This window comes from Stenella coeruleoalba (assembly GCF_951394435.1).
Source record: "Stenella coeruleoalba genome assembly, chromosome: 1".
Classification (NCBI taxonomy): Eukaryota; Metazoa; Chordata; class Mammalia; order Artiodactyla; family Delphinidae; genus Stenella; species Stenella coeruleoalba.
This window is the reverse complement of record NC_137169.1, coordinates 1,369,199-1,397,150: the sequence shown is the minus strand read 5'-3', so window position 1 is coordinate 1,397,150 and position 27,952 is coordinate 1,369,199. Positions and strand designations below refer to the sequence as shown.

At 60.0% G+C, this 27,952-nt stretch overlaps 2 protein-coding genes across 3 annotated transcripts in view; one reads left to right on the top strand and one right to left on the bottom strand.

The window, feature by feature from the left end:
- MMEL1 (membrane metalloendopeptidase like 1) overlaps positions 1 to 22,549 on the top strand; it is a gene marked incomplete at its 5' end in the record, with an annotated part of 33,518 nt that extends 10,969 nt beyond the window's left edge. Inside the window, 21 exons of the mRNA XM_079941062.1 lie at positions 4,350 to 4,427; positions 5,136 to 5,195; positions 6,188 to 6,349; positions 6,526 to 6,606; positions 9,394 to 9,489; positions 9,807 to 9,925; positions 10,468 to 10,533; positions 11,940 to 12,074; positions 12,157 to 12,246; positions 16,286 to 16,422; positions 16,777 to 16,870; positions 18,077 to 18,205; positions 18,610 to 18,708; positions 19,126 to 19,209; positions 19,574 to 19,677; positions 19,957 to 20,015; positions 20,222 to 20,341; positions 20,815 to 20,948; positions 21,046 to 21,111; positions 21,652 to 21,747; positions 22,194 to 22,549. Of these exons, the coding sequence (XP_079797188.1) occupies positions 4,350 to 4,427; positions 5,136 to 5,195; positions 6,188 to 6,349; positions 6,526 to 6,606; positions 9,394 to 9,489; positions 9,807 to 9,925; positions 10,468 to 10,533; positions 11,940 to 12,074; positions 12,157 to 12,246; positions 16,286 to 16,422; positions 16,777 to 16,870; positions 18,077 to 18,205; positions 18,610 to 18,708; positions 19,126 to 19,209; positions 19,574 to 19,677; positions 19,957 to 20,015; positions 20,222 to 20,341; positions 20,815 to 20,948; positions 21,046 to 21,111; positions 21,652 to 21,747; positions 22,194 to 22,442 (2,258 nt within the window). The 3' untranslated portion in view covers positions 22,443 to 22,549. The remainder of the gene's footprint in view (positions 1 to 4,349; positions 4,428 to 5,135; positions 5,196 to 6,187; positions 6,350 to 6,525; positions 6,607 to 9,393; positions 9,490 to 9,806; positions 9,926 to 10,467; positions 10,534 to 11,939; positions 12,075 to 12,156; positions 12,247 to 16,285; positions 16,423 to 16,776; positions 16,871 to 18,076; positions 18,206 to 18,609; positions 18,709 to 19,125; positions 19,210 to 19,573; positions 19,678 to 19,956; positions 20,016 to 20,221; positions 20,342 to 20,814; positions 20,949 to 21,045; positions 21,112 to 21,651; positions 21,748 to 22,193) is intronic.
- A 1,338-nt stretch (positions 22,550 to 23,887) lies between these two features.
- On the bottom strand, positions 23,888 to 27,459 carry PRXL2B (peroxiredoxin like 2B). Of its 2 annotated transcripts, XM_079900625.1 has the most exons (7): positions 27,351 to 27,459; positions 26,912 to 27,116; positions 25,872 to 25,923; positions 25,084 to 25,147; positions 24,926 to 25,001; positions 24,522 to 24,640; positions 23,888 to 24,034 (listed from the first exon to the last, which is right to left on the bottom strand). In XM_079900625.1, exons 1-7 carry the CDS (start codon positions 27,411 to 27,413, stop codon positions 24,011 to 24,013), a joined length of 603 nt encoding a protein of 200 aa, XP_079756751.1. In that variant the 5' UTR covers positions 27,414 to 27,459; the 3' UTR covers positions 23,888 to 24,010. The 2 variants fall into 2 exon arrangements, with proteins under 2 accessions (XP_079756751.1, XP_079756752.1); XM_079900626.1 differs by lacking the exon at positions 25,084 to 25,147.
- Between the last annotated feature and the right edge of the window lie 493 nt (positions 27,460 to 27,952).

The following is a 27,952-nucleotide window of genomic DNA, read 5'->3' as shown; positions in this document are numbered from 1 at the left end:
ATCAGATTTTGCCTGAAATGTCTTTATTTCACTTTCACTTTTTACTATATTTTTGCTGGATATAGAATTCTAAGTTGGTAGTTAGTTTGTTTTCTTCAAGCATCCATTCAAGAGTTTGTTCCATCGTCTTCTGACCACCACTGTTTGTGATGAGAAGCCAGCTGTCACTCTTCTTGTACCTCCCATGAATTAATGTCTTTTTTCTCCTCTGACTGTTTTTATGAATATCTCATTCTCTATAGTTCTTGGCAGCTTGACTTGATGCTGCTGCGTGCGTGGTTTTCTTTGTATTCATCCTGCTTGGGATATACTGCCCTTCTTGGATCTATAGGCTTATGTCTTTCATCAATTTTGAAAAATTATTAGCCATTATCTCTTCAAAGATTGCTGACTCATACCATTCTCCTGTGGGGCTCTAGCTACATGGATGCTAAGCTATTTAATATGGTTCCACAGATCTCAGATCCTCTGCTCGTGTTGTTTCAAAGTAATTTTTCTAAATTTCTTTTTCTTTTTCTTTTTTTTGGCCATGCCACACGGCATGTGGGATCTTAGTTCCCTGACCAGGGATTAAACCCAGGCCCCTTGCATTGGAAGAAGCATGGAGTCTTAACCACTGGACCACAAGGGAAGTCCAACTTTTCTAAATTTTATAACAGCTTTAGATTTACAGAATTATTGCAAAGAGAGTACACAATTCCCATATACTTCATACCACATCTTATATCACATAAGTGTGATACATCTGTCACAAGTAATGAACCAATGTTTATATATTACTATTAACCCAGTCCATGCTTTAGTCATATTTCCTCAGTTTTCCCCTCATGTCCTTTTCTGTCCCAGGACCCCACATGACTTAGTTAGCAAATCTCCTTGGACTCTTGGCTGTGATGGTTTCTCAGCCTTCCCTTGATTTTTATGATCTTGACAGTTTTTAGGAGGACTGGCCAGGTATTTTGTAGAATGTCTCTCATTTGTCTGATGTTCAGACTGGGGTGATGTTTTGGGGAGGAAGCCTACAGACCAAGGGGACATAATTTCAGTGACTTACCACATTGATGTCAACCTTGATCACATGGCTTGAGGTAGTGTTTGTCAGCTTTTTCCATTGTATAGGTACCTTTGTCCCCTCTCTTTCCACACTGTCCTCTTTGGAAGGAAGGCAGCACATGCAGCCCAAACTTAAGGGGTGGGGAGTTACACTACACATCCTTAGAAATGGAGTATCTGTGTAATCTATTTGGAATTCTTCTGTTTGGAAGACTTGTCTATTCCACCACCACCCCCATTTTTTATTTATTCAACAATTTAGAAAACAACTTGTCAGCACTTCAATGAAGCCTCACTTGTCGAGTTTTTCTTTCATGGATCATGCTATTTGTGTCGTATTTTAAAAGTCGTCACCAAACCCAAAGTCATGTAGGTTTTCTCCTGTCTTCTTCAAGAAGTTTTACAGCTGTGCATATTATATTTATGTCTGTGGTTTATTTTTAGTTAATTTTTGTGTAAGGCATAAGGCCTGTGCCTAATTTTTTTGGTTTGTTTTTGTATCTGAATGTCCAATTTGCCTTTTGGAGCATTTATTGAATGGCTATACTTTCTCCATCGAATTGCCTTTGCTCCTCTGTCAAAGGTTAGTTGACTGTATTTGTGTGGGTCCATTTCTGGGCTCTCTTTTCTGTTGCATTGATCTATTTGTCTCTTCTTTTGCCAATACTATGCCATCTTGATTACTTGTAGCCTTATCGTAAGTCTTGAAATCAAGTCATGTGTCTCTCCAACTTCATTCTTCTTCATTGTTGTTGTCTGTTCTAGCTACTTGAGCCTTTCCATACAAACTTCAGAATCAGTTGGTCAATAAATACAAAATAGCTTGCTGGGATTTTGATTGGAATTATTTTGAATCTGTAGATCAAGTTAAGAAGAATCAACATCTTAATAATGCTGTCTTCCAGTCCGTGAACACGGAATATTTTTCCATTTCTTTACATATTTGATTTTTTTCATCAGTGTTTTATAGTTTTCCACATATAGGTCCTGTACATATTTTGTTAGATTTATACTTAACTTTTTCATTTTTTAGGTGCTATTGTAAGTGGTATTGCTTTGAAATTTTCAAATTCCAGTTGTTCATTGCTAATATATAAGAAAGCAATTTGTATATTAATCTTGTATCCTGCCACCTACTATCGTCTCTTATTAGTTCCAGGAGTTTTTTGTTGTTGTTGTTTTGTTTTGTTTTGTTTTGCTTGATTCTTTGGGATTTTCTACATAGATGACCATGTCATCTGCAAATAGAGTTTTATTACGTCCTTTCCAGTCTGTGTTACCTATATTTCCTTTTCTTGTCATATTGAACCAGCAGGACCTCTCATGTGATGTTGGATAGGAGAGATGAGAGAGGACAGTGCTGCCTGTCCCCAGGCTTAGGGGAAATCACCCAGTCTCTCACTGTTAACTACCATGTCAGCTCTGGGTGTTTTTTAGATGTTTTTCTCCGTTCGGTTTTTTCATCTTTTTCCTTTGTGCTTCAGGTTGGATCATTGACACTGACCTATATATGCTGACACTAATACTTTCTTTTGCAGTATTCAGTGTGTTTTTAAACCCAAAAAATGAATTGCTCACTCTTTCTATTACATTTCCATTTAGTCCTTTTTTAGAATTCCCATTTATCTGGTAAAATTCACCATCTATCTACATATTTTTCTGTCTTTTGTACAAGACCCTTTATCTTAATTATCATGGTGAGTTTAAAGACTTTGTCTGCTAACTCTGACACCTGGTCACCAACGAATCCACTTTGAACTGTTTTGGGGTTTTCTTCTTGGTCATGGGTCACTTTTGCCTGTTTCCTCATGAAGGAGGATTTCTCCCAGCTTTCCTGCCCTGGCCCTGCCTTCACCTGCATCACCGCCATGCATTATGGGAGGCCCCAGAGCAGGAACCAGAGGCTTGTGTGACAGGGGCTCCTTGGAACCCGGATCCCTCCCTCCAGCCCACGGGCAGGAGCAAAGGGCTTGTTAAAAATCCCCCCACTCCATACCCCTCCTGGAGGAGCCCTGCCCCTCCTCCTGCTCTGGTTGCAGGTGAAATAGCCACAGTCTGCTTAGACCTTCTGCATCCTAATCAGAAGCAAAGACCCCTTCTCCCCCACCATCTCTTTGGCCAGAGCTCAGATGCCTAGTCCACTCTTCCACCGAGGGCGTGGCCCTTGTCCAGAGGCTCTGGGTTGCTGAGACTGGCAGATGCCCGTGGGGCAGACAGACGTAGCACCCACTGAGCACTGCATTTCTGTTTCTGATCCATGGGACCGTCCACGGTTTGCCTCAATCTATGCATCACTTTTCTCCTTTTCCACTGGACTGGGGGCCCCTTAAGGGCAGTGCCCGTGTGGGACTCAGGTCTGAATCTCCAGAGCCCAGCACCAGGGCTGGTTGATAATATTAGCAAATGTTGGATTCATGGACGAACAAATGGATGGGTGGAAAGAACAGCCACTAACAGGTGGAGGAGAAACACCTCTCCCCACACCCCCACCCCCCAGATCACACATCTCATAAACACTCCCTCCAATGGCCAGGCCCCCAGGGGACACCCAGCACATTCAGGGCCTCCTACACCCTCTGCGGTCTCAGGGGCCGGGCTGAACTGGGTCCCAGGCTTGCCCACAGCCCTGACCTGAATGAGGCCCTGTTCCCTCCTGCCCACCTCTCCGTGGGTCTCCCTGGTGGGGAAGGTGGCCATGCCTGGTAGGCTCTTTCCCTGGACCTGACCCCCTTCCCTGCACTCACGCCCCCTTCCTGCACCCCCTCCAGGCCGTGCCCGCCCCCCTACATAGTGGACAAATGAGGGAGGGCAGCTTTGCACTTTCAGCTGCCTGCACAGGTGGAGGGGCTGGAGCTGAGGCCAGTGGGCCAGGAAGATTCCCCCCAGAGGACATCCTTTCCCCCTTAAAGGGCTTATCGTCCCTGTCTTGGTAGACCCCAGGGGCTGCCCACCCCCGCCTGGGTGAGGCCCGTGGCCCCGCGGTAGAGGAGGATGTCAGAGAGCACTTCTTAGGGGAGAGGTCCTGCCTCAGGACCCCTCTGGGCCCAGCAGCTGCGGCCCCAGGGCCGGCGGGCCTCCCCCTCTGCTCAGATTTGAGTTCTGCTGGAGCCCCTGTGTCTTGGTGTGCCTGGTGACCAGCCCTCACTACAGCGGGAAGGGGCCACAGCCCTACACAAGGAATCCCCAGAGCCCCCAGGACCCCCTCCGCAGGAGAATGCCTGTGCTGCCCCAGGTCGGCCCCAAGGCACCCGGGAAGCGGTGGCAGCAGGAGAGCTGAGTTCTGTGTTTCTCCCCAGGGAAGCAGCTGCCACTCTTTACTAGCCGGCTTTGCTTCTCAAAGGAAGAGAAGACCATTGTAAAGCGAACACCCCGAGGTAGTCCCATCTTCCCTCCCAGCACGACCCGAGCAGGGGGGTGCTAGGAGATGGCACCCCGCATGGGCAGGCTGGGTTCCACTGCAGGCCCGGGGTGTGCGGCAGGACGGGGGCCCTGCCCAGGGCACCAGGGTCCCGTGGGAAGAAAGGGCAGTGGCAGGGATGCAGCCGTGAGCACCTGCTGATGCAGAATGCTCCCTGGGCGCCTGGGAACCGGCAGTTTCAGGGAGCGGCTCCTGAGGTTCTGCAGCTGCCCATTGATACAACCAGCAGGTGAGGGGGTGGGGGGTTGGGAGGGAGTAAGGGCGTGCAGGGACGGGGCAGCACAGGCAGGCTGTCTGGAGGAGGTGACGCCTGATGGGTGAGGCTGGCTGGGCCGACAGGCAGGAGGGCAGAATGGCCAGCTTCAGCCCTCAGCTGTGGGGATCACAGGTCACTGCAGGGTCACTGCAGGGGTCACTGCAGGGGTCAAGCCAGAATGAGCTTACCCTCACTTAAGGCCCCAGGACTGGGCCACCCAGGGAGGATGCAGGCTGCCCTCCAGATGCCCTCAGGGCCCAGGCTGGACCGCCCATGGGGGTGGGGGTGGCCGAGGTTTAACCCTGCCGGCCCCATCCCTTCCCACCCCACCTGTGCCCCGCCCACCCCTGCCAGCCCCACCGGCACCGACCATCCTCGCCAAGTGCTCACACTACTCCTTGCCGGCAGACGTCCAAAAGCCCAGGGACGCAAGCGAAACCTGCACCACCCCTGGCTGCGTGATGGCAGGTAAGCCCCCCTTCCCTCCGAGCCTCCCACAGCCCTGCCAGGGGGCTCGGGGGCCCCCCGTGATGCTGGCACAGGCGCTGCTTGAGGCCACAGGGAGCCACCGCACTCCCGAGACGCGGCATTGGCTGGTGGGCAGACCCTGGATGTGCCTGGGGGCAGGGACTCTACTGCGGGTGTCTCACCTGCCCTGCCCCCCAGGAAGCTGCTCCCTGCCTGCAGAGGCCCCCGTGACCACAGTGAAGCTGGCACAGGGACCCCAGGCGCTCTTTTTTGCACTTACAGAAGGCAGGTCACACAAACACACACACTCTCTCAAGTTGTCTCCCAGGAATTTGTCTTAAAACTGGGCGCCACGTGCCATTATTTCCAGATAAAACACAGTGAAAATGGTGTGAAGAAACACTAGTGTAAAAACTCAGAAATGGATTGGGGTAGTGCATGGACTCCTGTGGGGCTGCCCCCTGTGAGGTCCCAGCCAAGTGGAACAGAAGGCGAGGGAGGGTCCTGGCTTGGGGTCCAGCCTGGCCACCTCTGCTGAAAGCATCCTGCCGGGAACATGGGGGCCCCACTGTCCGTGCCACATGGGGTTCTGGGAGCAAACCCATCTGCTCCAACAGAAAACAAACCCCTATGGTGGGCGAGAGCCACCCTCCCCCACGGACGCACGGACCGGTGAGGGGGCTCCAGGGCAGGGCCAGTGCTGAGCGCTCGCGGTGAGCCGGGCGGGCTTGGCCAACACCTGGCCATCTGTGTGACCCAGGCGTCCCGGATTCGCAGATGCGTGAGCGGAGGATCGGAGAGGTCACGGGGTCCGAGCTCACGTGGCTGATAAGTGGGGTCCTTAGAACTGGAGGCCCTGCTGCTGACCTCCCTGAGGTCCCGGGCTGACTAACGCTTCTGAGGGCACAGGGCTGTGACTGAATCCCCGACAGCCCACCGGGCTGTCCACACCGGATCTCCCCTCTTCCTCTGCACCCCCTGGGGACGAGCAGCCGCCAGGATCCTCCAGAACATGGACCCGTCCAAGAAGCCCTGTGACGACTTCTACCAGTACGCGTGCGGGGGCTGGCTGCAGCGCCATGTGATCCCCGAGGCCAGCTCGCGATACAGCGTCTTCGACATCCTCCAGGATGAGCTGGAGATCATTCTCAAAGGTGAGCGTGGCCTCCACCCAAGGAGTGGGGACGGCCCATCGGGTCAGTGGGCCCAGGGGAGGGGGAGTCCCCTGGGATAAGGGCCTCCACTGGGTGCGGCAGGGACACGGGCACCTTTGACCTGGCCTCCCCAGCAGCCTCCTCAGGCCTCTGTCCGGTTTCTCCTCTGCCCACAGGGGTGCTGGAGAATTCTACCACCAAGGATCGGCCAGCTGTACAGAAGGCCAAGATGCTGTACCGCTCCTGCATGAACGAGAGTGAGTGGCCGATGGAGCTGCCCCGCCAGGACCCTGTTCCAGGACCCCATAGCCCTGAGACAGAGCACAGTGGAGTGGGCGCCTCTCCAAAGTCGTGCCGGTGGGAGCTGTGTGCTCCCCCTGGCTGGCCACCAGGCCCAGGTGCCCTACGGGGTCCAGGCTGACTGCCAGCTGCCCGGGACCGGCTCACACCCTGACCCCACCAGCCACACTGTGCCCAGGGAAATGCACACGCGTGTGTGTGCACGTGCCTGTGTGTGGTTTGAAGGAAACATTATTCAGGACACTTGGTAAAGATAGTAAGAGGCAGACTCTTCAGGGCCATCTCAGTAGGTGCAGGCATCAGCGCGGTGGGGTCTAGCAAGAGGGGAAGGAGATTGGGCTCCACTCCAAACACAGCGACGCAGGCAGGTGAGGGTTTATAGCCCAGGGGCAGGAGGGGTCAGTGAATGGAAGATCTTACTAACAGGAAACATGGGGGGGGGGCGTGTCTGGCAAAACTAACCTAATGGGATTCTTGCCGAAGGCAGGCCAGGCAGTCAGACATCACCTGGGGGACAGTGAGGGCGAGGACTGCGGTCAGCTACCGAGAGGGATCAGATATTCAAGGGGCGGGGGGGCTTCTCGTTAAAACGACCACGCAGCGTTCTTGCTAAAACTGGATTTTACCAGGAGGTGCGGTGATGGGCCCAGCAGAAGGTGCAGGAGCCTGACTGAAGGCGGAATCGAGAGAAAATCCTACCCTGTGTGTCTGTGCGTCTGTGTGTGTGTGTGTCTGTGTGTCTGTGTGTATGTGTGTGTTTTGTGTGTATATGTGTGTACACGTATATGTGTATTGTGTGTGTGTGTGTAGATGCAAATACATGTCTATTGTGTGTGTATGCACATGTGTGCAGGAACATGTGTGTGTGTATGTGTATGTGTTTATGTGTGTATGTGTGTGTGTACACGTATATGTGTATTATGTCTATGTGTGTGTGTGGGTATATATATATGTCTGTATGCCTGTATGTGTGTGTGTGTCTATGTGTGTGTACATATGTGTGTATATGGGTATTATGTCTGTGTGTGTGTGCATGTGTGTGTGCATGTGTGTGTGGGTACGTATATATGTGTATATGTCTGTGTGTAGGCATGTGTGTGTCTGTGTGTGTCTGTGTGTCCATGTGTGTGTCTGTGTGTGTTTATGTGTTTTGTGTGTATGTGTGTGTGTACACGTATATGTGTATTACGTCTGTGTGTGGGGGGGGGTATATATATATGTCTGTATGCCTGTATGTGTGTGTGTGTCTATGTGTGTGTACATATATGTGTATATGGGTATTATGTCTGTGTGTGTATGTCTCTGTGTGTGTGCATGTGTGTGTGGGTACGTATATATGTGTATATGTATGTGTGTAGGCATGTGTGTCTGTGTGTGTCTGTGTGTATGTCCATGTGTCTGTGTGTATGTGTGTGTTTTGTGTGTATTGTGTGTACATATATGTGTGTATCTGGGCATTCTACCTATGGTGTGTATGTGTGTATGTGTGTGTTGTGCGGCAGGGGTGGGGGGAGTTTCCCAGTGCTTTGGTTCCTGTTAAGAGGTTCACACACTTGGGGGCCCTCCGGCCCGTCTTCCCTTAGGCGCCTGCCTGGGGGCCTGCAAACCCGGCCTGTGGTTCCGGCTGCTCTGGGGGCCGCTTCCCCTCCCCGGCACCAGGGTCTGCGGCTGGCTGTTTCCCCAGGGGTCTTCTGCAGGGCGGGGTTTGTTTCTGGTGTGCCTAGGGCCCCCAGCATTATCGGGGTGTCTCCATGGGGTCCTGGGCTGGCACGCTCCTCTCCTCCCCATGGAAACAGGAGGTCACGGGATCCAGTCTGGCCAGCACCTGCCAGGTGAAGTTCCCACCTGTATAGAGTTTCTGGCCTGAGAGACCAAATGTACGAAAGGGCCAGGGCCAGACCGTGTATAAAAACACAACTCCGACCCCCGGTCTGCAGCCAGGCGGCCAGGCCGTCACTACAGGAACCAGCGCAGGAAGCCAAACAGTAACTCCTGTAACGATCTGCCCGACACGGCCGACCTGACCCGGCCCTGGCAGCTCCCTAGGTTTTGTCCCTGCTCCCAACTCAGGACCCAAGAGAGCAAGCCCAGTGTGCCCCCACCAGCCACGTGGGACACCCTGCTTCTCGCTCCCCCAGGCCCCGGCCCCCATCAGGGCGCCCTTGGAGCCGCCCCCTCCCCCTGGACCGCCCCCCTCCCAGCCCGCCCCTCCAGGTCGAGCGACCAACCGGCGAGGCCCTCCCCGCCCCAAGCCTCCACCCCGTCAGCAGCGGGCCAGCTCTATTCCCACCCTCGCGGGTTCTTGTGCCAAGTTCTCCCAAGCTTCCTGGGCACCCCCATGCTGGGAAGCTGTGCTCCGTGCTCTGTCAGCAGTTCAGTCCACCCGGCGCTGGAGCTGGAGGGCACGCGGGCTTCCCAGCCGCCGGCGTGGACCCCCACCCCTGCCTGTTCCCGGCCTTCCAGAGTGCTGCCTGGGCTGCTCTGAGCTTCGGGGCCTCCCTTCCACAGCCTTGTCCTGGTGACGCCTGTGCTTCCATCGACCCCAGGCCCCTTTCCCGCCTGCGTCCCGTCCCTGGTCTTTCCAGGCCCCTGCGTGTCCTGTGCTGCAGAGTCTGCACCGGGAGGGTCAGGCTCCGCGCTGGGCGTCAGCATCCCCGCGGGTCCACGTGCCGGCGGGTGTCACGCCCGCCCCCCCCACCTCCCCGCCAGGGCATCGGGTGAGCGACCGCTCCCTCCCCTCTCAGGTGAGATAGAAAAGCGAGACTCGCAGCCCCTGCTGGACATCCTGAAGGCGGTAGGAGGCTGGCCAGTGGCCACGGACAAGTGGAGCGAGAGTGTAGGTAAGGCAGGGCCTGGTGGCGGCCTCGCATGGGCGGGGGGCCCTGGGCCTTCCAGGCCCGAGCCGGAGAGTGTGCAGCAGCTGCTGGCGGGCTCCCAGCGGTGGGCCCCTCCGCTCTGCAGAGGGGCATCCCTTCCAGAGCCCTAGGGAAGGGCCGGGGCCCCGGCTCTCAGCATGGGCTCTGCTCCCTGCTCTCGGGGGGTCGGGGGCGCACAGCGCTGCTCTCCGGGCCCTGCTGATCCCCGTGGACTCTGGACGAGGGGCTGGGCTAGGACCCCAGGTCCTGACAGGTCTCCAGCACGGGGTGCCGGCCCCCAGGTGCCCGGTGGGAACTGGAGCAGCAGCTGGCCGTGATGAACGCGCAGTTCAACCGGCGGGTCCTCATCGACCTCTTCATCTGGAACGACGACCAGAACTCCAGCCAACACATCATCTATGTACGAGCCGCGCCGGGGGGCCGGGCAGGCCGGGTCCCCTGGGCCTGGCTGGGGGCGCCCGCAGGGCAGCGGGGAGACAGCTGTTGCCACAGGGGGCGGGTGGCCCGCGAATGCTCCCAGGGCCCTGCTGTCATCCACACCTGCAGCTCAGGGGACCTGTGCCAATGGTCTGGGTTTCTGCTGGGCCAGAGGGGCGGCCCAGGTGCCGAGCTGGTCCTCGGGACGGTCCGTCCAGGCCTTTGGCAGCAGCACGGAAAGCCCGACCTCAGAGAGCCACCACTGGCCACAGATAGGCCACAGAGGACCCCGCGTGGAACACACACTCCGCTCTGGGAGGGGGGCTGTCCGAGGCCCTGGCCACCCCTCAGCGCACCTGCAGTCCAGCCCCAGAGCAGGGGTCGGGGCCCAGTACCTGCACACGTTCCAGATGGAGCGCCCGTTCCCACCAGGCACAGCACGGTGGAGGGGAGGGGGCTGGGCCCACCTCGGCAAGGCTAGGGGTGTCCCGGCTCCATGCCCAGGGTCCCACGCTCTGTCTCCAGATAGACCAGCCAACCCTGGGCATGCCGTCCCGAGAGCACTACTTCAATGAGGGCAGCGACCAGAAGGTGAGTCAGGGGCAGCCGACGCTGGACCTGCCCGCCTGGCGCTTTCCCGCCGGCCCCTTCCACTCTGGGCGCCCTCCGCCCGTCACTCCAGGGCCCACCTGTGGCCCGGCTCCCTGTGTGTCGCTCAACACCAGCCCCTCAGCTAGCCACCTGCGTGGCTCAAGCCCGGCACTGAGGGCTGGACATGCAGACGTGGACCCGTGCCTTTGTCACCATCGTAGGGGTGTCCCTGAACCCCCAGGGGCAGGCTCGGGGATCCACTCAGCCCTGCAGCCCCGAGGGGCACACCTGCCATCCCCATCTCGCCAGGGCAGGACTGCGGTCCACACCGCGGGCTCACTGCACGTGGCCTGTAGAGGCTGAGTGCAAGCCACCCGGGCCCTGAGGCTGCTCCCGGAGCCACCCTCCTCCTGCACCCGGGAGAAGAGAGATGGGGAACCGAACAGCAGCAAGGCGCGCGGGACAGGGCCGGGGGGTGTGGAGGGGGGAGTCAGGGGGGAAGGCCGGGGAGCAGACTGAAAGACAGGAGGTGACATGGCCCACGGCCTGGAAGCAGTGTGGGGGGCCTCGTGGAGGAGGTGGGCTGTGAGCTAGGCCGGGAGGGTCCAGCCAAGAGAAAAGGCAAGCGTGGCCAAAAGAAGGAGCCGTGGAGTGGGCAGTGGGGCTGCGAGAACAGCCCAAGGAGCCCAGCTCAGAGCAGCAGGGACTGGGGCCCCTGGAAGGGCTCACGCCTGGCAGCCACGGATCAGACCCGGCAGCTGCTGGCCAAGACCGGCCTGGCGGCATCAGCCCAGCCTGATGCCAAGTACCTGGGAAGACGTGGCCTCTGTGGTCCCTGCCTGCAAATGAGGAACCCCCCCCGCCCAGACAGGCCCCAAGAAGGTGGGTCCAGGAGGGACGCACAGCCTCAGGACCCAGCTCCTGACGCCCGGCCTAGGCGAGCCTGGCTAGGGCAGCCCACCCGAACCCTGGCGCCCGACGGCTCTGGGCCTTTACTAGGACCTACTGTGTGCCCCGCACTTCATATGCAGCCGTGCAGTCCGCTGGGATAGGTCTGCGGTCCCGTGCGAGCTGCTCGGGCACGGGGTCACACACAGAAGGGAGGCAGCAGGGAGCCCGGCACGAAGCGTCTGGCTGTGGGTCGGCGAGCAGCCCATCCAGCAGGTGTGCGGAGCAGGCGCCGTCCACCCACGGGGCTCACAGCCTCCCACCCGCCGGCTTGCCAGCAGCATGAGCCCCAGCGCCGAGGGCCCCTGGTCTGGGAGGCGTGGGCGTCTGGAACCCCCAAGCCGTTGAGCATCCCGAGAGCTGCTTTGTGGCATATGCCCACCCCACCCCCACAGAGAGCTCCGTGGGGGCCAAGGTGCCCGAGGCTGCCAGACGGTGTCCTGCACCCTTTGGCTCAGGTACGGGAAGCCTACCTGCAGTTCATGACGTCGGTGGCCACGATGCTTCGGGCGGACATGAACCTCCCCCAGAACAGCGACCTGGTGCGGGAGGACATGGCCCAGGTGCTGGAGCTGGAGACGCAGCTGGCCAACGTGAGGCCGCGGACCGGGGGCGGACGGGGTTGGGGGGATCAGGCCAGCCGCCCCGCCCCTGTGACCACCCGCCCCGCTGCAGGCCACGGCCCCCCAGGAGGAGCGGCACGACGTCACCGCCCTGTACCACAGGATGGACCTGGAACAGCTCCAGAACGAGTTCGGTCTGAAGGTGAGCCCCAGCCGTACCAGCCCCGCCGCTCTCCCCTAAGCCTCAAGTACGCCCACCCCAAGCAGGGCCCACGGGACCGGTCACCCAAACAGGGACACGTCCACACAAGGACGGCAGGTGTCAGCTGGCTGCCTGGGGACGCGGGGCCACCCGCCTGTGAGGTGCCGGCTGCGGCGTCCCAGGTCTTCCGAGCGGGAGAGCGGCCTCCGAGGGGCTGCTGACTCGGCCGCCCGCGTCGGGCAGGCCCCCCGCCCGGGGCTTCCTGTCCCCAGGCCCGGCTCGGGGCCCCAGCGCAGCTCTGCCCTGACAGAGGGCCCCACGGCCGGACCCTCGGACCCTCCCCTCCCGCTGGCCAGGCCCGGGAAGGGGGAGCTCAGCCCTGCGCCCCCCAAGGCCCCGCACTCACTCAGCCTGTCCTGAGCAGTCAGAGGGGCCTCCTCCTGTAGAAGGAGGGTCCGGACGTGGCTCTAGCCACCGCCAGCTGACTGCGGCGACCGAGGCCCAGGTCAGGGGAGACGGTGCAGCTGGGGACGGAGCCCGCCGGCAGGGGCAGGGCCTGAATGTCCTTCCTGTGACCAGAACACCTAAGTGTCTGGAGCCGCAGAACAAGACGGGAGAACTCGGGGGGACCCTGCCCGGGGATCCCGCACCTGGCGCCCCAGAAGGCCCCGTCGTCCCCCACGCTTCCTTCCCGGCTCCCAGCGCTGGCCTGCCGTGACACCACCCCGCACCGCCCGCCAGCTCGCCCCCTCCCAGGCGGGCACTTGGAGGGGCCAGCCGTGCTCTGGCACTGACTCCATCCATAAACGAAGCAGGCAGCCCCCCGCCCAGGGCTTGGGTGGGGGAAAAAGAGATGTGGCCTGCAGAGTGTGTCGGAGGGCAGGCAAGGCGGGCACAGAGGAACAGCGAGTGAGTGCCAAGGTCCTGAGGCCGGGGCTGCAGGGCGGCTGGGGCCGAGCCCAGGCCGGGGAGGGAGGGTGGGCCGTGTCGGGCCTCTGGGGCCATTTTGAAAGCACCGGCTTTGATGGGACAGGACTTGACTCATAGCGAAGAGAACCTGGCTGCTGAGGACACAGGGAAGGGACTGAGGGCCAGAAGCAGGGAGACGGGTCAGGAGGCCGCAGCACAGCCTAGGCGGGACCAGGTGGCGGCCTGGGACAGCGGCAGCGGAAGGGCTGAGAGGCGTGGCTCGTGGATTCATTTGGAAGGGAGAACAGCAGGACCTGCAAATGGACCAAACGTGGGAAGTGAGAGGAATGGGGGACGCAGATGGCCAGAAGGTGCCGCGGAGACGCCCCGGGGCAGGGGTGGCCACGTGCAGGAACGCAGGGCTCGGGGTGTCTGGACTCTAATGCGTTCACAGAGCTTAGAATTGCCACACGTGAGCCCATCCACACAGCCCCCTCCCTGCCCTCCTCCCCAAAGCAGCCACCACCCGGCCTCCACCACACGCGTGGGCCGGGCTGCTCTCGCCTACGTTCTGTAGGTGAGGCGACTTCTCACCGTCGTCACACCTCTCGCTGGGGCAGCGGCGGCCTCTCAGTCACCCTGATCCCCGTGCGATCGATCCTAAGAACACTCAACAGCTGTGCTCCCGTTCTACTCTGGCTGGGCCTCTGGCTGTTCCAGTTCTGGACTTTTCTGAGCGATGTGGCTACGCTCATTCCCATGCACGTCTTTTGGCACACGCGCGAGCACTTCTGTCAGGTGTCCATAGGGATGAAGTGGCCAGGTCTTAGGACACAGGTCATTCGAAAATCATCATACAGATGTACACTCCCCAACAGGAGTGTGTGAAACACCCCCTCCAGTGCTTGGCGGTGCTCGTTCCTTCCGTCTTAGCCCATCTAGGGATGTGTTGCAGATGAACGTGTTGCGGAATTTCATCTGGGTTGGATTTGACTTTCCCTGAGCACTACTTCACACTGATTGGCCAGCAGTGGCCCCCTTTTGTGAAGTGTCTGCTCAGGTCTCTTGCCCATCTGCACTACTCGGATATCTGTCTTCTTCTCACTGACTTTTAGTTCTCTGAATACATTGGATGTGACCCCTTGGTCAGTGTCTGTGTAGTAAATGTCCTTTCCAGTGGGCAGCCTACTGTTACACGTTCATACTGGTTCTTTTTTTTAAAAGAGGGCTTAAAATAGTCCAATTTATCCAAAGACGGATGGATCCTGTCTCTATGGCTAGCGTTCATTGTGTTCTGCTTAAGAAATCTTTGCCCGCCAAGGTTGTTTAGGTCGACAGTCTACCCTGAGTTGATTTTTATGTACAGTGAGAAGGAATTGTTTCATCTGCTCCTTGTGGCTGTCCAGATGACCTAGCACCATTTACTGAGAAGACTCCCCCATCAGCCATTGCGCTGTGTGCCAACTTGATTAAAGACCGAGTGCCTTTTTGCACGCTTGTGCCTAGTGCATGTCTGGGTCTGTGCGTTTGTACCTGTGTGTGTATTTCTGAACTCTCCTCTGTTCCAATGGTCTCTCTGTCTATTCATGTGCCGGAACCTACCGCCTCCATTGCTATAGCTTTGTGGTAAGTTTTGATGTCTACCAACTTTGTTCTTCAAATCAATTATTCTTGATCTTTTGCATTTTCTTACAAGACTCAAAGTCAGCTAGTCAATTACACACACACACACACACAAAATGCTGCTGAGATTTTGACCGGGATTGCTTGAAATCTAAGCATCAATTTGGGGAAGAGCCACATCTTTCCAAGGTTGAGTCTTCTGATCCATGAAACTTCCATATAGTTACTTCCATATATTTATGTTTTCTTTCATTTCTCTCAATAAGTTTTATAGTTTTCTACTTCAAGGCCTTACATATCTTTCATTACATTGGTTCCTAGGTGCTTGGTTTTTTAATATTATTGTAAATGGTATCATTTTGCAATTTCTCTCATTGTTTGTTGCTAGGATACAGCAATACTTTGTATACAGCAATTTTACTCAAAGCATGTAGTAGTTCTAACAGTTTATCCTTTAATATTTTATAGACACAGAATCATGTCCTTTGTAAAAAATAAGTTTTATGTCTTCCCTTTTCAATCCTTATTGATTTAATTTTTTTCTTGTCTTATTGAACTGGCTAGGACTTTCAGCATAAGGCTGAAGCCATGATATCTTGTTTCCCTCCTGATCTCAGAAAAAAAGCTTTGCAACATTTTGCAAGCTTTCATTTAATTTTGTTTGCTGTAGAATTTTGTGGGGTTTTGTTTGTTGCCACTGTTGCTGTTGTACAGATCCTTTTATTAGATTACAGAACTTCTATTTCGATTTGCTGAATCTTTTTCATGAATAGTCCATTTTAATATGCCTTATCTGCATCTATTGAAATTACCATGTGATTTTCCTTCTGTATTGTTACCATAGTGAATTATATTGATTTTCAAATGTTACACCACACTTGTATTCCTTGAGTAAATCTAATTTGGCTGTGTTGCATTATCCATTTTATATAGGTACGGATGAATTCCGATTGCTAATATTTTGCTTAGAATTTTTGTATCAACTATCATAAATGAGACTGGCTTATTGTTTTCTTTTCTTTTAATGTCCTTATTTTGGTATTAAGGTTATTCTTGGTCTCATAAATCAAGTTGAAAGAGTTTTCTCTTTTTTCCTTCTCTGGAAAGTTTAAGATTAGTGGTATATCTTCCTTAAATGTCAGATAGTATTCACTGGAAAAGCCGGATGAGTCTGGAAATTTCTATGTGGAAATATTTTAAATTAAATAATCCAGTTTCTTACATACGAAACTATTTATATTTTCTATCTCCTTTCATTTTTTGCTGAGTTGTGTTTTTCCAGGAATTCTTCCATTACACTTGGATTTTCCAATATATTGCCATAATCTCTTTTCACTGTTTGTAGGCTCTGTAGTCATGTCACCCACCTTTTTCCTGATTCTGATTACCTGCACCTTCTCTCTTATTTTTTGAATATTCTTTAGAGGGGGCTGGGTTTCTTGGATGCCCAAGAACTGTGTCTACCACTCCATCTCTCCCTCTTTCTCCTCACTCCCTCCTTCTCCAGGGATTTAACTGGACTCTCTTCATACAATCTGTGCTATCCTCTGTCAAAATCGAGCTGCTGCCAGATGAGGAAGTGGTGGTCTATGGCATCCCCTACCTCCAGAATCTTGAAGACATCATCGATGTCTACTCATCCAGGTGAGGCTCAAGGAAGGTCCCAAGAGGTGTCAGCATCTTTCCCCTGCTCTCTCCTCATCCCCAACAGCTCCTCCTCTCAGGAGAGAACCCCATAAAGCATTACTCTGAGGTGCGAGGGACATGATGGGGTCAAATGTTTGTGGGCAGTGGAACCTTACATTAGAGATGCGAACCCCTCCTTGAGTCATCCAGGGGCAGGCAGGATGTATCTGTGGGTCGTCTTGGAGATTTTTTCCACCACCCTGAAGTCTGTTTGGTGTGGAGCCTGCTGTCCAAGGGCCCATAAACCACACCCTCTCCCTGGGCAAACAGCGCACACCTGTTCTATCCGCTGCCCTCTGCCTCCTGCCCCAGGACCATGCAGAACTACCTGGTCTGGCGCCTGGTCCTGGACCGCATCAGCAGCCTGAGCCAGAGATTCAAGGATGCACGCGCAAACTACCGCAAGGTGAGCGATGCCCTGCCCCTGCACCCAGCCTGGCCTGTTTCCTTGTTAACACTGACCACCTGCTGTGGGCCAAGCACCAAGGTCCACCCTGGGATCAGAGCTGCGATCCGGGCTCATGAGACACGCCCTCTTGGGGCAGCCTAACAATAAGCCATCGACAAAGCACAATCTGCTCTTTCCAGACCAGCAAGTAGGATGTGAGGGGAGGGGGTGGGGGCAGGGAGAGCCTCTCTGAGAAGGCGACCGTGGAGACCTCAAGGCACGAACGACCCAGGCCAGATTCCCAGGAGCAGAAACAGCTAGTGCAGAGGTCCTGGGGCAGGGACCCCGGGGTCACATGGGGGAAGGAGGGAGATGCGGTCGGGGAGGAGGGGGAGGCAACCATGGGCCAGAGCAGCATGCGGATTCCACGTGCACTGAGAGCCACTGGGGTGTTAAGAGCGGGAACCACAGTCCGATGTCCCGCCTGGTGTGGTCATTCTGGCCGCTGCTGGGGCACAGGCCGAGTGGACGCAGGGGTCCGGCCCCGATCGGGGAGATGGGGGCAGAAGCCGTTGTGGCAATCAGGCCTCCTGCTTTGCCGTCTTGGGCTGAGGACGCCACGAGCCAGGCGTGGAGAAGGGAGCTGAATCCCAGAGCTCAGAGGACAGAGAATGAGTCACACTGACTTGCTAAGAGGCAGGAAACCCCACAGCCCCGGAGCGTGTGGCCAGATGCTGGGCAGAGCTCCGAGGGGGCCACGATTGGGGGCCAGAAATCTGACGGGGGGCACATTTCCATCTTGTGCCCTGTGTCCCCAGGGACAGATGGGCAGACATTCTCATCGTCATTTTGGAGACGGGAAAACCAGGGCCCAGACAGCTGGCGGCTCACGGCTGAGCTAGACAAGGCCCCCAAGGTCAACGCCAGCCTGTGCTTTGGGGTAGGGCTGGAGTCCTTGAGAGCAGAGTCGGCCAGACAGCCAGGCCAGGGTGGCAGGGACAGGGGCCAAGGAGGAACTCGGGGCCGGGCAGGGCACCCGCACCCCGGGGTCGGCCTGGGCCGGGAGCCCAGCCTTCCAAACTGCACACCCGGTCCTCCCACACCAGGGGCGGTGTTCAAAGGGGGTGTCTGAGTTCACCAATGTCCCCCACTGGCCCCTGGGCACACTAGGGCCGAGGCCAGGGAAGCAGACGTTGGTAAACGTGGTGAAATGAAACGTGCCAGGCGCTGTACGGCACGTCGGCACAGGAGGTGCGCTGGCGGGAGTGCGTCAGCTACGTCAACAGTAACATGGAGAGCGCCGTGGGCTCACTCTACGTCAAGGAGGCCTTCCCCAGGGACAGCAAGAACATGGTGCGTGCCCGGAGACCCCGCCCTGGGCCAGGGGACACCAGCCCGTGGCACCTCTCGCCCCAGCAGCGCCTGTGTGCTCAGCGGTACCGGGGAGCACGTGTTTGCCCGGCGCCCCATCACACAGCGGGATGCGGGGAAGCCTTGCCCGCCCCAGGCCTCTGGCCCCCAACAGCTATTGGCCCCGACCCCCAGCCCTGAGGGCCTGCCTGGGAAGGGGGCAAGTTGTACGAGGTGTGGGTCCAGGGCCTGGCAGGCCCTAGGCCCACCCAGGACAGAGTGCTGCCGTGGGGACCCTGTCCCAGGGGGTCAGATTCCGCCCCCAACCCCCCACCACGTTCGGAGCGGCCCCCTGCAGAGGCCCCAATGCCGATCAGCTGGGCACCAGGGTCACGCGCCCCCGCCAGGTCAGAGAGCTCATCGACCAGCTGCGGGCAGTGTTCATGGAGACCCTGGACGAGCTGAGCTGGATGGACAAGTCATCCAAGAGGGCGGCCCAGGAGAAGGTGGGCAGGAGGCTGGGAGAGGGTGGCCCCGGTGCGAGGGGTACAGGGTAATCGTCGCCACCCCTTCTTCAGAGATGAGGGCAGTGAGCCTGGGGGTGGGGGGCTCAGGAAGGGGCTGCGGGCAGAGGCGAGACCCCCCAGCAATGCGCGGGGGCGGCCACGGCCCCAGGGGGCAGGACCCCCTCTGGGCTGGTGTGACGGCAGCCAAGCAGCTCTGCCCGGCCCGACCCCAGACCCCTGGCTGGCGGCCGGGTGCGAAGGTCGGTCTCTGGTCGAGCCCTTCCACGCTCTGTCCCCATTAGCCTCCCCACAGCCTGCAAGGAGGGCGAGTCCCTTAGCCCCTTACCCACACGGCGGGGGCAAAGCCAGGATGCCCACAGTGGGGTGGGCAGGGACCGGCCCCCATCTCCTCCCTAGGCCATGAGCATCCAGGAGCAGGTTGGGTATCCCGACTACATCCTGGAGGAGGGGAACAAACACCTGGACGAGGAGTATTCCAACGTGCGTGCCACCCACACAGCCCCACCGCCCCCTGGCCCCACCCAACCCGCCCCGAGCCAGCTCCCGAGGACCTGGGCCCTCAGCTACCGGGGCGGATCCGTCCGCAGCTCAGCCGCCTGGCCGCATGCTGGGGCTCTGGCATCGCCTCCCATTACAGGTGGGGAAACCATGGCTGGGAGGGACTTGGATCTTGCCCGGTAAGTGCACAGAGCCAGGCTTGGCCCCTAGTCCGCTGCAGGCAGAGCCTGTGGGCCACATTTGGGACTGCCTGGCGAGTCCTGAGGCCAGTCCCCAGCCGCCCTGGACCTCCCTTACCCCCGGGCCCCTCGAGGACCCCGCACACATGCCCACCTGTCTCCTGTAGCTGAACTTCTCGGAGCACCTGTACTTTGAGAACGGACTGCAGAATCTCAAGGCTGGCGCCCAGCGGAGCCTCAGGAAGCTTCGGGAGAAGGTGGACCGAAACCTGTGAGTGGGGACGGCACGGGGAAGGGGGGCACATGGGCCAGCGGGGGAGGGCGCTGGGTCTGACTCAGAGCCCCCCTGCACCCGCCCTCTGCTTCTGGGGTCCCAGGGAGAAGCCAGGGCTTTGGACTGGCCTAGACCCTGCCCTGGCCGTTGGCCGTGCTGGCCTCGTGGCATGGCCGCTGTGCATGGGTCAGGGTGGGCTCTGGCCAGCTGAGTAGGGGGACCTGGAGGGCAGGCCCAGGAGACCTGGGCTCTGAATGACCCACTTGTCTATCACAGCTGGATCACCGGGGCCGCTGCGGTGAATGCGTTCTACTCCCCAAACCGAAACCAGATTGGTATGTTCACCCCACGCCCCATAAGCCCTGCCGTCTTGCCTTCAGAGCCTACGTTTTCTGCTCTGTAAAATGCGGCAGGGGATCATAACCTTCACCTCCCGGCCGTGAGGTTAAATGCCAGGACGCCGAGGTGCACCCACCCCGAGCCTGGCGCACAGGTGTGCTCGCCCACAGCTCACTCCGCCCCCCGCCGCCTCCTCGCACAGTGTTTCCTGCCGGGATCCTCCAGCCTCCTTTCTTCAGCAAAGAGCAGCCCCAGGCCTTGAACTTTGGGGGCATCGGGATGGTGATCGGGCACGAGATCACCCACGGCTTTGATGACAACGGTACGGGGCTGCCTGGAGGGCAGAGCCGCACCTCCAGTCACAAACACACCCCTCCCACCGCTGCGCGGGGGCCCCCCGCCTGGTTCCTGCCTGGTTCCAGGGGCCTCCAGCTGCCACCCAGCGAGGTTGCCTTTCCCATTGGGCTAGACCAGCGAAACCTTCTGAGGGCAGCCCCATGTCCCCAGGGTCCAGCGCTCCCCTCCCCTGGGGTTTAGAGAGTGTGGACGCCACAGCAAGGCTCCTTAGTCCACAGTGCCTCTGGGGTCCTGTGACCCAAGACCCCGGGCCCTGACCTTGGGGATGGCATGGACACCACTGAAGCCTTCCATCCCCCAGGGCCTGAGCAGCCCCGTGACAGGGGGCCCATTCTCTGCTCACGTGAGCTCTAGACACTGGGGTTCCCGGGAGGACGTGGGGGAGAGGCTGGCGCTGCACAGGCCGGGCCTCGTGGGCAGCCCCCCGCCCCCATCCAGGCCGGAACTTCGACAAGAACGGGAACATGATGGACTGGTGGAGTAACTTCTCGGCCCAGCACTTCCGCAAGCAGTCGGAGTGCATGGTCTACCAGTATGGTAACTACTCCTGGGACCTGGCCGACGACCAGAACGTGAGCGGCCACCACCCGGACACACCGCAGCCCTGGCCTGGGGGAGGGCGGAGCTGGGGAGCCCGGGCACCCCCGCCATCCTGTCTCCCGCCTGCAGGTGAATGGCTTCAGTACCCTCGGGGAAAACATCGCAGACAATGGAGGGGTGCGGCAGGCCTACAAGGTGCGTCCAAGCAGGGCCCCCGAGGAGGTGGGGCGGGGAGCGACCAGGTCCAGGCAGGGACGGCCCCTCAGCGCGGCAGGGACTGACCCCTTCCCAAGCCCAGGCAGATCCCAGGACCCTTCATCTGACAGGGAGGCAGCAGAGCCCTGGGGGAGCCTGCCGGCCACAGGCGGGCAGGCCCACACTTTACCCCAAGCTTAACTGAGGCCTCCGCGCTCTGGGGAGACCACTGCCCACTGCCAAGTAAGGCAGTGACAGTCACTGAACGCCCGCCAGCCTCAGCGACAGCCCTGCACCAGCAGCCTCGGGCACTGGCCGTCAGGCGCTCATTCATGTGGCGGGCTGCCCAGGCAGTGGGCTCCTACCGATGGTCCCTGGGGTTCTCAGAGGCCCCACGCTGCAGGGGCAGGACCCCCACCGGAGGAGGGCCGGAAGCCAGACCTCCCTTCCGCCCCAATGCAAGGACCCTGGAGTCCTGGCCAGCCCGGTGCTGCCCCCAGGAGGGCAGGCCCTGGCCCAGCACCCGCTTGGTGCCTGCAGGCTTACCTGAAGTGGGTGGCGGAAGGCGGCAAGGACCAGCCGCTGCCAGGACTGCAGCTGACCGACAAGCAGCTGTTCTTCATCAGCTATGCACAGGTGGGGGTCGGTCCCCTGCCCCACTGGCTGGAAACCGGCTCCCCCACTTGCACCCTTGGCGGGCCCCCACTGACGCATGCCTCCAGGGACACCCTGGCGGGCAAGCCAGGCAGAACCAGAACTAGTGGGCCAGGAAGGCTTCCTGGAGGGAAAGGATGGTGGCGGCGCTGGAGCCGGGGAAGATTCAGACGTAGCTGTGGAGGGAGAGGGGTGACCCGCTGGCTTCCCTCCCCCCACCCAAGAAGGAGCAGCGGGGGTCCTGACGGGACTCCTTTGTGCCCAGAGAGGAACCAGGCCGCACTCCCTCCGTGCCACAGCCCTAGGGGCGCCTGCCTCCCCAGGCCCACGGTGCCCCCGTAGCATCCCCTCTGGTCCTCCTTGCCCCTGCACCCCATCCCCCTGCCCCTCCTCCAAGTCCCGCAGACATGCCCCTCATGCACCCACAGGTGTGGTGCGGGTCCTACCGGCCCGAGTTCGCCATCCAGTCCATCAAGACCGACGTCCACAGCCCCCTGAAGTACAGGCAAGCGGCCCCCGTGCCCCTGAGCCCCGCGCCCGGGCCGGCGCTGTCTCAGGCTCCTCCGTCCACCCGCAGGGTGCTGGGCTCGCTGCAGAACCTGGCCGCCTTCGCAGACGCGTTCCACTGCGCGCGGGGCTCCCCTATGCACCCGAAGGTGCGATGCCATGTCTGGTAGCCAAGGCCAAGCCGAGCCGCGCGGCCCACGCCCACCCGCCGACCCGAGATGCCCCGTCCGCGCGGAGACGGTGCTGCCAGCGAGGACCCGGCGTGCGCCCCGCTCCTGGCGGCCGACCCACCCGCAGCCAACCCACCCATGCCGCGCCCGGCCTCCGCGCCCGGCCTGGAGTGCGACCCGGCCCTGAGCCCCCTCCGCGCCCGCCCGCGAGGATCCACACCGCCCACTGCAGCCCTGTAGACACGGTTATCAGTCTTCTGCCCGCTCGCCAAAGCGCGTCCTCCTCAGACGTCCACGAGCTTCAGACTTGAGCTAAGTAAAGGCTTTAAAGCAGTCGGCTGCCTTGTCTGTGTAGCAGGGCCCAGGGCCGGCCGTCGGGGTGACATACCTGAGAAAGTGCCCCACTCTCCCGCTGCACCTGCCGCTGACTGCTGGTGGCCAAGTGAGGAAATGGCAGGGCGCTCCTGACAATTTCCCCAGGGTCTCTCTGCTGGGGGCACAGCAATGACCACGATGCCCCCAAATGCCCGCCCTCGGGGATCACAGTTCAGGTAGGGAGAGGGGATCCTGACCCAGGAAGGAGCTGAGTTCCAGGAGAGGGGCGGGGGGATCTGAGCTGCAGCCCAGTATCTGGATTTGGGGTTTTGTGTAACTGGAAGCCAGTGAGCGGTTAAACCTTGTCACCTGCCCTGAGTTTTTAAATGACCACAGAGAGGCTCTGCTGGGGGCTGGGGACGCTGGGACGCCAGCTAGAAGGCCACTGTGGTTGTCCAGGCCTGGACCAGGGGCATGGAGGGTGCTGAGAAAGTCATCTGAACTCAGACAAGAGAGCTCCTGACGGGGCAGGACAGGAGTTCTGCTCTAGACCTGTTAGGTTTGAGGTGCTTGTCACCTCCCCGCCTCGTGACAGGGGCATCGGGGGAACCGGACATCCCCCCCCAGGCTACCCCCCACCCCCAGCGGGGCGCACATGACAAGTCTCACGTGAGTAGAGGGCCTGCTGGCAGAGCAGCCCTTTCCCTAAAAGTCCCCGACTGTCCCCCAGACTCCAGCGGGTGGAATGGAAACCATCTCCTCCCTGGAAACCCAGTCAGCTCCCACCCCTCCGGGCCAGGCTCCCGCCTGGAGCTTGGGGAGTTTCCTCACTATCAGACGGAGCCCATCCCACCCTCGTCTCCCACACCCTGGACCTGTTCTCAGACCCCTGACCCACATGTGCCAAAGGCCTGAGGTCTCCAGGGAGGCTGCAGGGGCGCGTCCACCAACAACAACCCACCAGGGAAAGCGACTCTGCTAGCAGGGAAGGTGCCGCCTCGGGAGGCATGACCGCCCCGCTGGCCTGCACGAAGCCAAGAGCGATGAAGGCCGGGGTGGCCAGGGCTGCCAAGGACGCAAGATTCAGAGGCAATGAAGAAACACTGTCCAGAAAGTGCAGTTTAATGCTCATCGCTGCCTGCAGACCAGGCAGAGTTGAGCCCCAGCCCAGAGATTCTGGAATTTGTTCACATCCAGCTCCCAGTGTGCCCAGGGCAGGAGACGCCGCTCACATCCTTGGAGGCCCGGGGCCCTCACCTTGAGCACGCCTCATCACACTGCGGAGCCAGCAGAGGCCCCGTCAGCCTGGCCACACTCCCCGGGGCCAAGAGCAGCGGATCCCACCCTCCAGGGGTCTGTGGCCCAAGCAGGAGGAGGAGTGTGCTGGACAGTCCCCTCCATTCGGGGCACAGGAGGTAGACCACCAGCACCAGGCTAAACTAACGTGGGCAACGGTCACCTGGGACAAACCCCAGCCCTCCCAGGCTGAGAGGACGGGCCCCTCCTCTGCCTTGCAGCCCCTGACCAGCCCCCTGTCCCCTGGAGAGGGCCCTGCTGTGCCTGCCCATCTGGCCACCCTGCCCCTGGCCCGTCACCGCAAAGTGGGGTGGCAGTGACATCCTGGGGCTGCTGTGAGCCCAGAATCACCCAAAGCCAACAAGGTCTGGCTCAGCACCTGGCCACAGCGAGTGCTCAACCCAGGGGTTGGGGGGGGGGCGGGGGGCGGCATTCTTGGCGCAGCGCCCGCCCCAGACCTGGGCTCACCTTGGGCGGCTCACTGGTACAGACCTCCGCAGAGATGCCCAGGGCCTGCAAGATGCTCTCCTGGGGGGCGTAGTCACCTGGAGACTTCTGGACGAAGTGTAGCAGCACTTTGTCTCCACCTGCAGCCGGCGGGCGGGGGGGGGCGTCGTCAGGGTGCCCCTGTGTGGCCACTACCCCACCTGGTTACTGAGATGAGTGAGCTGTTCTGGCCACACCCCGCCCAGTTAGGATGACAGAGCTGGGCCACTCCACTACGGGGGTAACTGTGCTGAGACCAGGAAGCCGGAGGGAGGGAGGATGAGGGCAGGGTCGAGTTCATCAAGACCTTCCCACCTGAGTATGTGGCCCTGCACCCCCAACCCCGTGACCCTGCGGTGGCCCCTGATGCCCCGCCCCTGGCCCACCTCTGGCGACCACCAGCAGCCCTCCGCTCTGCAGCAGGTCCCCGGAGAGATTGCCGTGGATGCCGACAGCCTTGGCCTGGGGGGAGGGGAGCGGGCCAGGTCAGTCCTAGACAGAAGGCCCTGCACCTGAGTCCCACACGACCTTGGCCGTCACAAACCTTGGCGGCTACATCACGAACAGGCTTCCCCAGGGAGGCCGGCAGGACGCTCAAGTTGTTGTACCTGCCGAGACACGGCTGGCTTGTCCAGGCTCTGCCTCTTCACCAAAGACAGCCCAGCGCCTGCCCCCGGTCTCTGCACAGACCAGTTCCCACAGGCAGGCCCCGCCCCATCTCACCAGGGGCTCAGGAGGCACGGGGCAGCCAGCCTGTGGGCTGGCAGGCCTGGAGCCCCACAGAGGGTGTGGGGAGTGTGGACTGGGTGAGCCCGGGGGTGCCGGCTCAGCTGGCACTGCCAATCAGAGGAGGCAGCCAGCCGGTGGGCTGGCAGGCCTGGGGCCCCACAGAGGGTGTGGGGAGTGTGGACTGGGTGAGCCCGGGGGTGCCGGCTCAGCTGGCACTGCCAATCAGAGGAGGCAGCCAGCCGGTGGGCTGGCAGGCCTGGGGCCCCACAGAGGGTGTGGGGAGTGTGGACTGGGTGAGCCCGGGGGTGCCGGCTCAGCTGGCACTGCCAATCAGAGGAGGCAGCCAGCCGGTGGCAGATGCACCCGAGGTGGCTAGGGTGGCCCCTGACTGGGGCACTAGGCCCAGGTGCCCTCTGCAGCCAGTTGTGGGGAGGCCCTGGGTGAGAAGCCTAACCTACAGCCCATAATAGACACTCGGCACCCAAAAGAGAGCCCAGCAGGGCTGGCTGGAGCAGTGGATGGCCCCAGAGCCGGCTTGGCCAGGGAGAGGGGGAGGGGAGAAGAGGAAGAAGGGAGCGATGAAGCCCTGAGCCCCCAGCTCACCGCTTGAAGCCCAGCTCCTTGTAAAACTGCTTGCTCTCATCCAGGTAGAGCTCTGAAAAGTAGAGGCCACAGGTGGGTGCCCCAGGCCCACCTGCCCCCCTGGCCCACCCTCCTGCATCCGGCCTTCTGTCCACCCTTGGTACCCAGCTCGCCCACCAAGGACCAGGAGGGGCAGAGCAGGGCTGACTGTCCCCATTGTTAGAGGAGAGGCAGAGGCCCAGAGGTACAGGTGGAAAGGGAGAAGCAGGACTTGTCTGGACTCTGCCACTGGGCCCAGGGCTCTGTGAGGGGAGGGGTCCAGCGGGGTGGGGTCGGGAGGCAGCGGAGCCTGAGCTCTGATCCCAGATACTCCTTGGGGAAAGCATCTGGAGAAGCTCAGGATCTGGCTCCTGGGGAGGCGAGGAGCTGGCAACTGACCCAGTAAAGACCTTTGCCCTGGATTGCAGGCCAGAGTCACCACTGAGCCCTCCACAGTGGGAAGAACATCATGTCTGGGGCAGGCGGGTAGAGGCCACAGCCGGAGAAGGCAGGGGAGGGGAGGGGAGGGGAGGGGAGGGGAGGGAAAGGGGGAGGAGAGGGGAGGGAAAGGGGGAGGGGAGGGAAAGGGGGAGGAGAGGGGAGGGAAAGGGGGAGGGGAGGGGAGGGAAAGGGGGAGGGGAGGGGAGGGAAAGGGGGAGGGGAGGGGAGGGAAAGGGGAGGGGAGGGGAGGGAAAGGGGAGGGGAGGGGAGGGAAAGGGGAGGGGAGGGGAGGGAAGGGGGAGGGGAGGGGAGGGAAAGGGGGAGGGGAGGGGAGGGAGGGGAGGAAGGGAGGGGAGGGGAGGGGAGGAAGGGAGGGGAGGGAGGGAGGGGAGGGAGGGAGGGGAGGGAGGGGAGGGGAGGGGAGGGGACACAGTAGCCTATCAAGGCTGCTCCTGGAGAGAGAAGGGCCTAGGCTGTGCAAGAAGGAGGCAGTGAATGCCCTGAGTTTGAGGAGGGGTCTCAGGGCGGGCTGGGCATTTGAGGGGGGGCCGCAGGGGGAGGAGGGTGGGGAGTGCAGGCACCTCCTGCGAAGTAGCCACCGTCCAGGAACTCCTGCAGGCCCAGGGCCTCGGGCCCCACGCCCACCAGGCGCACGCCGTGCTGGTCCAGGAGCCCCTTCAGGCTGCTGAGGTCCCGGGCGATCCAGCGACACACCATGCAGCCAAAGCGCCGCAGGCCGGCCACCACGCACGCCTGCTCCTGCCACAGGCTCCGCAGCTCCACGGCCTGCGCCGGGGCGGGTGAGAGGCGCCGTCGGACCACCGCCCGTGCGCACGTCCTCACCCCCGGCCCCGCTCCCGCGCCCCGTGCCCCCGGCCAACGCCGCGCACGCCCAGCCTGCGCGCCCAGCCTGCGCGCCCAGCCTGCGCCCCCAGCTCCGCCCTGTGCCCCAGCGCCAGCCTCGGATGCCGCTGCCAGGTGCCGGGGCGCACCCACCACCCTGAGCCCGTCCAGCCTCACCTCCCCGGTCACCGCGTGCTTCAGGACACACGCGCCCACGCGGGCAAGGTCCACCGTGCTCATGGCGACTGCCACCCCGGACCCCAGCAGCAAGCCCGCTCTCCAGCAGTCCGCTCAGCCTTCAGTACTACGCGCGGCCCGGCTCCGCCCCGGACACGCCCCACCGCCCCAGCCCGCCCCCTCCGCCCCGGCCCCGGCCCCTGTCCCGCCTACCGCAGCTGCCCGTAAGCAAAATAGGCTCCCGGGCACTCGTTTTGTATATGCATGAGCCCGTCAGCCAATGGCGCCGCTGATAGTGGGCGGAGCTTGGAGGTGCGCCTGCGCAGAGTGCAGCGCCCGGCCGGGGGCGGGGTCAGTCGTGGAGTGCGGGGTGGTAAGCGACGGGGCGGTGGGGGTCCTGGAGTTCCGGCGGGGGTCCCATCTGGTGGAGGAGTCCGAGGGCTTAGCTTTTCCCGTGGTCTTGTTTCATCTTGAAAATCCATGAGAATGCAGCGTTTTCTCAGTTACACGTTCGTGTTGGCTTTAATCATAAAATACTGTCAATTTCATGCCAGCTAATACCTGCCTTTAACCCCCAAACTTTGGGTGAAAGGGACCCGAAA

What these genes read in the sequence shown, in the direction of transcription:
- PRXL2B (XM_079900625.1), bottom strand. Translation starts at nt 27,413, where the DNA reads ATGAGCACGGTGGACCTTGCCCGCGTGGGCGCGTGTGTCCTGAAGCAC. An exon ending in AAGGAGCTGGGCTTCAAGCG is followed by an intron (nt 25,148 to 25,871) that starts GTGAGCTGGGGG and finishes GTGTCTCGGCAG; the next exon opens with GTACAACAACTTGAGCGTCC. An exon ending in GTACCAGTGAGCCGCCCAAG is followed by an intron (nt 24,035 to 24,521) that starts GTGAGCCCAGGT and finishes CTGGCTCCGCAG; the next exon opens with TGTGATGAGGCGTGCTCAAG.